Source organism: Glandiceps talaboti, chromosome 7 (genome assembly GCF_964340395.1).
Source record: "Glandiceps talaboti chromosome 7, keGlaTala1.1, whole genome shotgun sequence".
Lineage (NCBI taxonomy): Eukaryota > Metazoa > Hemichordata > Enteropneusta > Spengelidae > Glandiceps > Glandiceps talaboti.
In genome coordinates this window covers 21,084,864-21,096,074 of record NC_135555.1, presented here as the reverse complement: position 1 = coordinate 21,096,074, position 11,211 = coordinate 21,084,864, and the positions used below count along the sequence as shown (strand labels likewise).

Here is an 11,211-nt window from a genome sequence, read left to right as displayed (position 1 = left end):
CATGGACTTGGTATATGTTATTTCACATTTTTTTGCAAGTAGAAAAACATAGTGAAGCTGTTTTATCAAATAAAAATCCAAAATAAATATCAAATTCTCATCCATATGGCTACTTTAATTTTGGACCTCAAATTAACACAAATAGACCAAAAAACCCACTATAAATTGTTGAAGTCATGAAATGGTGAGTAAGGTTACAGTGCTACTTTTCATTCAGGTAGTATAAAGGTCATTGTGTTTTGGCATGGCAGTCAAATATTTTGCATATACAGAGAGAATATGGGCCTTCATTCTGATATTGTCCTAAAATACAAGAAGAAAAATACCACCACTGGCATTGTATTATAATTACTGTCTAGTTTAGGTGTTATTTAAAAAAAAAAAAATGCACATTAGAACTGACTGATCTCAGCAAAACTCAACTCAAAGGGTTTCCAAAAGCTCTTACTTATTTTCAAAAATGTTTATGCACAAGTGTGCTCTGCAATATGGACAACACGATGGGATATTTCTGGCTATAGTAACTGATAGCTCGAGCAGCGGCAGCGAAGCTGCCGTGTAGCGGCTCAATAACTAGTACGAATGCGTGTCGTATATACTCTGTGCGAAAAAAATTGGTGGTTCTCCCAGGGATGCATTGTGGCGCGCCGTGACTACGCATGCGCCTTCCATATACTTCATGCATTCTCCACGGGATACCGTATCGTCATATAGCATAGGCGACATAACATAACCATGCATTGCAATATTGTAACAGTAGGCTTGTTGGCATGATTATTGTAACATTGTAACAAGTATCGAGGCATCACTGTACCTCACTGTACCTCAGGAGAAATTGTTACACTATTTGGAAGTTTGATGCACAGCGGTACGCGATATGGACCACTGATGACATAGCGCAGTTTAATTTCCGGGTTGTGAAAGTGTGGTTTTGACATTTATATTGTCGATAATTGATTTTTTTACATGTTCTAAAAAGAATAACTACTTTCCTATGTTTGTTGGTACAGTAACATTCCTAAATCATCGAGTTGAATTGAGAAAGCGTGATGTTCGGCAACATGTCAACAAAACATTTGTCCAAAGACCAAAGTACGTTGGTGGAGGTCTATGATAAGTTGGCTGATTGAAAATGAACAATATTAATCTAATGGCTATGATGGTTTTTGCAACCAACATGTTACTGCATAGAGTGTTGACTTTCTTGACTTCTCTTCCATGTCAGAGAATTAGATGTCATTCAATAAAATACATTTTGATGGTCAATACCCCTGGAAAATGACCCAAATCAAGTGTATCAACCCTGGCCCAGGCAGCCGGTCACAAATGAATCTACCCTGCGCGAGCTTATGGGCTTTGCCTAGTTATGATATTAGATTGTATTCATTGACAATGATTCCCCCAAAACTATAACAGCAATAATAAAACATATTGCATTCTCAAATTGAAGTAAGCTTTATAATAATTATCACACAACTACTGAAAATCGTATGCCATTTTGAGATTTTATTTTTCAATTTTCAACCCATATTAATATGTTCATAATTTTGGACCATCCTGATATCCTTTCATTTCTGAACTATTTATCAAAGTATGTACTGCGCATTGTGATATGGAGAAAATTTTGGCTTTTGGGAAAGGGTACTTATCACTGATAGATTTTGCTCAGCAATTTAACACCCCCCCCCCCTACACAAAATGATATGAAATAATTAAAATAAAACATGCGTTTCAATATCGAGGTAATTTCTCAATGTTGTTTATCCAATGTACAACCCCTATACATTTTTCAAAACTTTAAGCCATACTGCAGAACTATCGATGTAAGTTGAAACTACATTCAAATTAAGTCAATAGAGGGTACTTTGCTGATATCACAAAGTTTTAAAGCAAATAAACAGAGAAGAAGAATGCAAAAATTTCCCTCAGTGTCTGTCACTCTGTACTTGTGTGATAAAGATTCTGTATTTATCTTAACAGGAACAAGATTCAGTGACTCTATAGTAGCCATGGCAACAACTGGGAATGGAAAGTTGATATTATATTATAGTCCCTTTTCATACTACTCACAGAGGGTAAGTACTATTATAAGTATTACATACATACATACATACATACATACATGCATACATACATACATGCATACATACATACATACATACATACATACATACGTGCGCATGCATGCATGCATACATACATACATACATACATACATACATACAGACATACAGACATACATACAGACATACAGACATATTACAAACTAACATTGGTATATATATTTCTCCCTCTATCATACAACAGGGATATGTAACATTGGAAGAAAAAGGACTCAAATATGAGAAAAAGGAAATAGACCACCACAAGGACAATAAAGAACCGTGGTATCTACAGATTAACCCCAAAGGAGAAGTTCCAGCAGTCACATTCAATGGTCAAAATGTTCCTGATTCCAACAAGATCATTGATTTCTTGGATGAACAGTTTCCAGAATGTACGTCTCAATTGTTATTTTTTATTGGAATCTGATAAGAAGTATTATTATAATGAATTGAAAGCGTTTTTGTAAAATTGATATAATTTCCTACTGCTATTTCAACTATTTTCCTCCCCAAATTTGTAACCTATGTTATGAAAATCCAAAGAAGCAAGTTTTTTGTTATGTATCCAGTCACAATAGTGGTATGAATTTCAGTGGACATTTAAAATAAAAATTGTGTATGTGATTGGTTTTTTTTTATCTTTTATTGTCAAAAAGTCTTATATACCCTGATACCAAAGGGAAAAAAAGAGGTTACATCAATTTCATGAGTTTTTCAAAACTTTCTAAAATACCATGTTTACTTCTCAGCTTCCTTTCAGTGTCAAACCTTAATACAAATTCATTCTTAAGAAGAATTTCTATGGGAGTACTACTTCCTGGTATCCAGTATTTGTGGATACTATACTTACACAGGAGAATTAAAAGCAGGACAGTCCTACAGTCTATTTTGTTTTGTGATATTTCAAGAGGTTCTGTAGATAAAATAGTCTGATCAGAAATTCCAACATCATCTTGGCAAAGTTTACAAATAACATTTCTAATAAAGACCCAACACTGTAAAGTGATTCTACTGTGTAAAAGTCAACCATCAAACAAACTGGACAACCCATAGTATCCTTTTTCTTCCAAAAAATACAAACATTTATTACAGGAGATTAAACAATGAAGTAGTTTCCACTGGAATTTGTGCAGTTTCTTCATTATTAGCAATTGAAACTGCGAAACAGTGTGATTGTGGTTTCAAAGTAACAGCTTAATGTATGCAATTCTCTAGTGTTATATATTATATATGTTTGTTGTTTCAATACTTTAGCACCAAGACTTCAACCAGATGAGGAAACTCCTGAGGGAAAGAAAGTACGACAATGGAGAAATCGCATGAATGATATAGTAATTGATATTGTTACTTTTGGTTGCATGACTCATAGAAATGAACTTACCAAAAACTCGCAATTTCCAGCAGTTGGTACAAAAGTGATACAATGTAAGTGAATTTCAAATCATCTGTGATATCTTCAAGAATTGTCCCATGCATGAATTACACATGGCCAATGTACAAATCCCACTGAGCCTGCTCAGAAGGAAAGGATTATGGGATTATTTGTAGTTACTGTATTACCTATAATCTGGTATAAGCTGACCACCCATGTGGTTGTCGTTACCACCTCAACATCCTGATCTTGAATAATTAAGATTAATGAATAGTAAAGTGAGCTCAAACAATGGTTTGGTAGTTTGAGGCCTGAGTACCAAACAATTATGCCCCAGCAGTCTGATCATATTTTGTCCAAAATTGTATATACCATGTACAAATATCAACTTTCTGTAACAACACTCATATTCCCAAGACATTCTTACATCCACAAATACCAAATTTATTAACAAAATCGCCAGTTGCTCATTGCTGTCATGGATTTTCATAGAGGAATCTGCATCGTTCACTGTCTGCATTCAAGTTTAACAATAACACCCACAAAGTTAGGGGCCATTATTTTTATATCCCTGTTTTGCCAAAGACTAGATTTGCAGTTACAATCAATGTTGTCTATCAATGAATTAATAGTATCTCTCCTATAATGCACTATTCAAGATGGCTGACAAATACAAGGTCATGTTTCATCATCATGTGTTTCTCTTACTTTGAAGGGATGTTGAAGTCATCAGATGAAAATTATCAAAAATATATGATAAAATATCCTGACTACAAGGAAATATATGAAATGAAAATGAACAAGTTTAGAACATTTCAACGAATGTTTTCTGATCTTAATATTGTCAACAAAGAAATTGAAAACCTGGATGTTATCTTGGGAGAAATTGAAAACCAACTCCAAGAAACAAGTCAGAAATACAAAGGTAAACAATACTCAAAGTTCAGAAGTCCTAGGCATTAATTGGCATGCTGCAGCATAGTGTGTGTGTGTGTGTGTGTGTGTGTGTGTGTGTGTGTGTACATATGTGCATGCATGCACAGTACTGTAAACCTGCATATTTTCACGACTAGTAAATTTTGCGATTTTACAGTCTTCATGTAGTTCACAAAGATTAATTTTCACTAATAACCATACTGGTACATTGCATTATGCAGAAATATATATTTTCGCTACTACTTATTTTTGCGTTTTTGTTTTGTAGCAAAATTAGCGAAAATAAATCTTACGCGAACATTTCCAGGTTTACAGTATGTATGTGTGTATTAAGTATGTATATATGTATGTATGTATGTATGTATGTATGTATGTATGTATGTATGTATGTATGTATATATGTATGTGCATACAAACATTCATGTCCACTGTGTGTATGTATGCATGTGTATGTATGTGGTTGTGTGTGTGTGTGTGCATGTATGTGTGTGTACATATGCGCGTGCGTGCACAGTATGTATGTGTGTGTATTAAGTATGTATGTATGTATGTATGTATGTATGTATGTGCATACAAACATTCATGTCCACTCTGTGTGTGTGTGTGTGTGTGGCAATTGTGCATTACGTAAGTGATGTCATAAAACAACTCTCTAAACTCCTAAGTTTAAGCTTTAGTTGCTGAAGTGCTAGTAGTGTTTCCTTTCAAAATAATTGCTAATTTCAAATAAATGTAGCTTCTTGTGATAATATCATTGCAGTCAGGTGTATGTTAATCAATGCTATTGGCACTTCTCTTTTTCAATTCCTTCACAGATGATAAGTACTGGTTTCTAGGTCAGACATTTACGGCAGCTGATGTATTCTTGGCTGTACTTCTTAACAGATTGAAGTTTATTGGACTTCTACATCACTTCCAAGACTCCAAACCTTTATTAACTGCATATTATAAGAGAGTACAACAACGACCCAGCTTCAAGAAAGTCTGCATTGAAGTGCCTTCCATAATGTGGATGATAGCACAGGCTGCTGTTGCCAAGACGATGCCAATATTACTGGGCATTGGGTTGATTGGTGCTGCTTTGGCATTTGGCTATAAGTATGTCAAGGAAAGGAATGGTTAATAAATAGATAAAGGATATACTTTCTATGTGATGCTGAACTAAGGGAGAATCGCACGATGTCAATATATGAACTTTGTTTGTTTATGGGGGAGGGGGTCTGGCAGATTGCGAAAACTGAATATTTTATTTCACACTTCTAGCCAAATTTCGAAAAACTTTCACGCCTTCAATGATAAGATGTTCTGTATCTACTACTAAGATGTTCATAAGTTGATTAAAATGTATTTCTAATATGATATACAGTACTGGGTTTCCATTTATAATTTAGAAATTTTCATTAATTGAGTATATACAATTCAGTACAAAATTCTAAATACAAAGAATTACAAATCATGATAAATCTGGAGAATACAATAACTGAAATTGACGCAATATAAGACAATTCCTCTTTCCTTGATTTTATATGATTTCATTTATAGTTTGTAAAATTTTATGAAAATTTTAGAATTATTGCAATTCTTGCCATGTAGATATTCATTAATAGTTTCACTAATATTTTCATAAAATGTTAAAAGTTAGTTAATCTGCATAGTGTGACTACAGCTGATTGACATACATATTAATATTAGTTAATTGCATATTAACAGAATGTATTTGCATATCTAATTAGTTTTGGTGTTTCAGGTTATTTTGATGGCACATAATACATTATTACTTTGTATTATTTTTGTTTATCTGATTTGAATCAAGGAATTAAAGTGGGTCTAATAATATTTCACTGGTAGTTTTATTAATATTGTGAATGGATGAGCAAAAAAATCTGAAAAAACAAAAGATTGTATAATTTGGTCAGAAGGAGTGCTGTTTGGATGCGACAGAAGCGATGGCCATGTGTACCTGCAGTACAGGTAGTTGATATAACAGTATGTCCTCCTTTGAAGGAATCACCATTTCCCACTTTTTCACAACAAAAGGTGGTTGCCTCTTCAATTAGTCAAAATATATCTACTAACTTTCTTTCTGATGGCATCATCTTTAGGAAGTCACAGAGTCGTTCAAGCCACATTTTGTGGATTGCCTCACACCTCACACATTAGGGAGATAATACATCCATGCTCACACACTGACACTATCCTTCAATGTCATATTACTCCTGAAAATGACGTAGAGTGGGTAAACAGAATATGGCATACACAGTATGGCATATATATAATATTATCTTAGGTTATTTATATAAAAGTTGCAAAACTTAATCAAGATGACAAACTTGCACACTAACGTCCTGTCTTTCATGCCAAGTGGTGTAAGTTTGTTTTCGTGACCCTGGCCCATAGCTTGACGTATCACGTGTACAGTGCATGCACACCTGTCTACATAATCTGAATAATACCTTGTCTACATAAATGACCTGATAGGATCAATTCATAATTACGTAATGTTTCACGACACGGACAGTTTTGAGACATAGCGAGGACATCAACCTTTGCGATCATAGCCGTGCTGTCAGACACCACAGTACTTCTGAAATCTGAGAAGTGGAAGGAGGGCGACTGTATTGTAAGGTAGTCAAACATTTACAATTATCTTTAGCTCCATAGGCTGGTGCTATATCACACCATCTCCGATCCCTAACCGTCATACATCCGAAATCACACAGTCGCTCTATAACTAGCTCGGTATCTTCTCACCTAATACAGTACATCCGTGGTTGGTCCTTGGAGTAATTATACTGACAGTATACTGACTCCAAGGATGATCTAAGCATTTACTGGCGTCGGAGCAGGGACATCTCTGATCTCAGACTAGCTACGTACAATAATTGTAACCACAGGCACTCGAATCAATCTGTATGATTTTTTTTTTTTTTTTTTGGGGGGGGGGGGTGTATACACCCCCCCTCCCCAAATCATACAGATTGATTCGAGTGCCTGTGATTGTAACGTTAGTTTTGAAGTTTGAGTGCGAACCCCATAACGATACAAAGTTCAAAAACAACGTACCGAATACAAAGTTCAACGACCCCAAGAACTTCGCTATAAACAGGGACCGTGGCTATTCTAAAACAGGGAGTTATAACTACATATACGTATACTGTTTATTCAATCTTTAATTACTAAATATATTGCCACTTGAAATAACTTTTGCTCGTAAATTACAGTTATCTTTCGTGTTACAGCATTATTTCTGTCATCCCCTATGAACGTTACGGTGTCAAAAATTGATGTCAATTACATCATTAATGATGCAATTTGTGTACATGTAAGCTTACAGGTGGTTTGACCGAGCAGTTACCAACTAGACAGATCAGCCGTTGTGGGCGCGGTCTAATCTCGACCTCCCTTTCCCCATTATTATGGCAGGCTGATAAGTCCGGACCGATGACGTCATTACAGTCCAGTGTTACCAACGAACGTGATAACTTTACTTTTCTGACGGGTGAAATTCTGGTCTACTCGATGACCGGTGAATAAAAACACTGTCCATTCATATATTCAGTACGGGAAAGTGTGATTACTCTTCTCAGTTGAAATGTGGTCATGCACGGTCAAAGGCTGTTTCCCGAGATATGTATCAGAATTTTTCTATCAGAATATAATAACATTGTGATAATATCGATAACATTGACGTGTTTAGCCAATTGAATATGAAATGGGTAAAGTAACACTTGTTCATATGATCGCACAAGTCCACTCACCGCGAGATATAGACAAGGTTTGCAACAGAACACAATTTCCGTACGACAACATTAACTTCCAACCGGCCGTTTTACTCAGCAAACATTTCGAAAATTTTACCTTCGTACGTCACTTGCTAGTTCTAAAATTTAATAAACCTCTGATGAATCGGGTCGTTGTTACAATCGGACAATACCTACCAAAGATATCAACCGATTTCTGACACCATGTATAAGAATTGAAGCAAAAAAAATTGTTTCTAACTACCTTCTGTGAACGTTATTGGATGAATATTTCTAAGAGTGTCCCGCCCTTCAAAACTGTTTGTTGTAATAACAGGTTTTTACAATAATAAGACCAAGTAAATAATGTGTGTTTTCGATAACCCGACCTACCCTAGTTTAACACGCCGATCCCGTACATTTTTCAAACATTTAAAACAATTCTTTGTCTTCTTGATCTAGTTCATACACGTCTGTTTTCTTTCGAATTCCCCAGTGATGCCTGTACACATTTCGTCAAGCTATCACTGCAGGGCTGGAATTCTGACCGACATTTCGTTTGCTTTTGGGTCGAGGCAATATTTTTCAAAACTAAAAACAATTAAGGCCAGAAGAAATTTTAAAAGAGCTATTCAACTATAGCCATGTAATTGATTGAGTGATCGATCGATCGCTTTATTGATTGATTATTTGATCAAATGATTGATTGATTGATTGATTGATTGATTGATTGATTGATTGAGTGACTGATTATTTTTTGTGGTTACATTTTGTGTGTGATATTGATCAATTGATTGACTGATATTTGTGGTGATATACAACTTTTTCATTCTCTCTTTGGCTAATTTTCCGTATATAATTCTCTTTGACTGAATGCTTTGGTAATTATAAGATAAGATAAGAGGTATTTTACTTTGAATAAGTAGAATGGACAAGATGTCTTTATTTTACAAGTCAATAAAGAGATAATTATATACAGTTGAAAGAGAAAACTAGCCAGGGTAAGAAGGTAAATAGTTGTATATCACCGCAAAAATCAACCAGTCAATTGATCAATATCACACACACAAAAAAAGTTTATGTAACCACAAAAATATTCAATCAATCAATCAATCAATCAATCAATCAATCAATCAATCAATCAATCAATCAATCAATCAATCAATCAATCAATCAATCAATCAATCAATCAATCAATCAGTCAGTCAATCAATCAATCAATCAATCAATCAATCAATCAATCAATCAATCAATCAATCAATCAATCAATCAATCAATCAATCAATCAATCAATCGATCGATCGATCGATCGATCGATCGATCGATCGATCGAGCAATCCCATGCCTACTGATCACTGTCTTCAATACATGTATTTACCGATAATCCGTCTTTTGATGTTTGCACAGTACATTGCCTTCTACACAATGATGCAGAAGAGAAACAGAAATGCCAACGAACGTTAACGCCACTAATCTGACCCAAGCATTTGGGCCTCAATTGTACGACGTAATATTTGGTATTTCTGATTTTCTTTGCCAATATCTACAAAAAACGATGTATGCAGTGTTGAGTAAAACATTAACAATACATCATTGTTTCAAGGGGAACACCACTCTATTTTCATAAACTATGGGTTTAGGAGAGTCATTTCGTGATTTTACACCACCATTTTACTTCCGATTTCAAAGAACATCACGTTCATCTTCTGTCTTTATATTTGACTCATGACTTCCACGTGCCTATTTCCTTCAGTTTAATCTGTCTCTCATGAATATTCATCGTTAAACCATGCATATATTATTTCTGCTCGTGCTAACTACCATGATACATTAGCCCATAGCAAAGACTCTCTATGAAAGTAGAAGATTTCTCTGAATGCTCAAGTCTAGGTCCTGACAGGGACCGTATTACGTACTACAATCCCACGTAATATGGTATCTGTCAGGACCTAGACTAAACAATTAATTATAAAAAGTAATTATAGGTGACGAAAAATAGTGAAGTTTCTCTCTGGAACCCATAGTTTAAGAAAATCCTTTATTTCATGGAATGGTGTTCCCCTTTGAAGTGTACTATTTGAGTTCTGACAGCACTAGAAGTTAACAAGCAAATAAGCAGTTTATTTGACCACGCATATGGATAATTTTTTATGTACAAACAGTACATATCAATGACATTCCTGATGTATAGATAAAGCACATTGTATCTATCGGAACAGCTTGGACCTACCATAGGATAAAGGACAAATAATCAATTTTGTTCTCGTGATTTTCCGGATTTCTAATATTATTTTCTCTACATTTCAAATAAAGTTATTGTTTCCTCTCACTCCCCCCCCCCCACTATTTTCTACTGTTACCACTGTCTTATCGGTGTTTTGCAACTTTGCATTATTAGCAGACTGCTAATCCTAGAACAAACTCACGTTCTAATTGCTCAATTAACACATGTCATTGCGCAGTAAGTGTAAACATATACTGGTCCGACTAATGGCAGTACACGGACGTGTTTCCCCCATGAACTGAATACTAATGAACCATTCATAAACCCGAGTGAAAAGATAGACGGCAGTTGTTGTTTTAAGTATACAATAGACACCGGTGGAAAGATAAACAACAAGGCGGAGCCGCTTTGTTTATCTTTCCACCGGTGTCTATTGTACTTATGCCCGACAACTTCACAGGATAGTGTACTGTGGGCAAATAACTATTGAGTTTAGCAAGTTATTAATTAATCCAAAGCTGATAAACTCATATAAGACAGTGATCAGGTAGGAAACAGAAGAAAATAACAGTGAGAGGAAACAGTATACAGAAAATAATATCAGAAATCCGGAAAATAGCGAGAACAAAATTGATTATTTGTCCTTTTCCCTGTGGACGTACGTACTTTTCGTTGTGCAATCAGATCTCAAATATTTTCCAGCATAAACATATATACATGTTTCTAGGGTTCATAAAATAAAGGCTTATAGTTTTCCATGGCTGAAACAATTAAGTTGTTGCAAAATAAACGTTCTTTTTTTACTTTAGCAGGTAGAACAATCATAAAATCTAG

The 11,211-nt window shown here is 34.9% G+C and overlaps 1 protein-coding gene across 1 annotated transcript; it reads left to right on the top strand.

Moving 5' to 3' along the window:
• The first annotated feature begins 1,997 nt into the window (after positions 1–1,997).
• Positions 1,998–5,899, top strand: LOC144438178 (ganglioside-induced differentiation-associated protein 1-like). Its single transcript, XM_078127214.1, has 5 exons — positions 1,998–2,075; positions 2,308–2,497; positions 3,360–3,530; positions 4,193–4,402; positions 5,229–5,899. The coding sequence occupies exons 1-5, from the start codon at positions 2,010–2,012 to the stop codon at positions 5,534–5,536; spliced, it is 945 nt and encodes a 314-aa protein (XP_077983340.1). The 5' UTR covers positions 1,998–2,009; the 3' UTR covers positions 5,537–5,899.
• Positions 5,900–11,211: the final 5,312 nt, after the last annotated feature.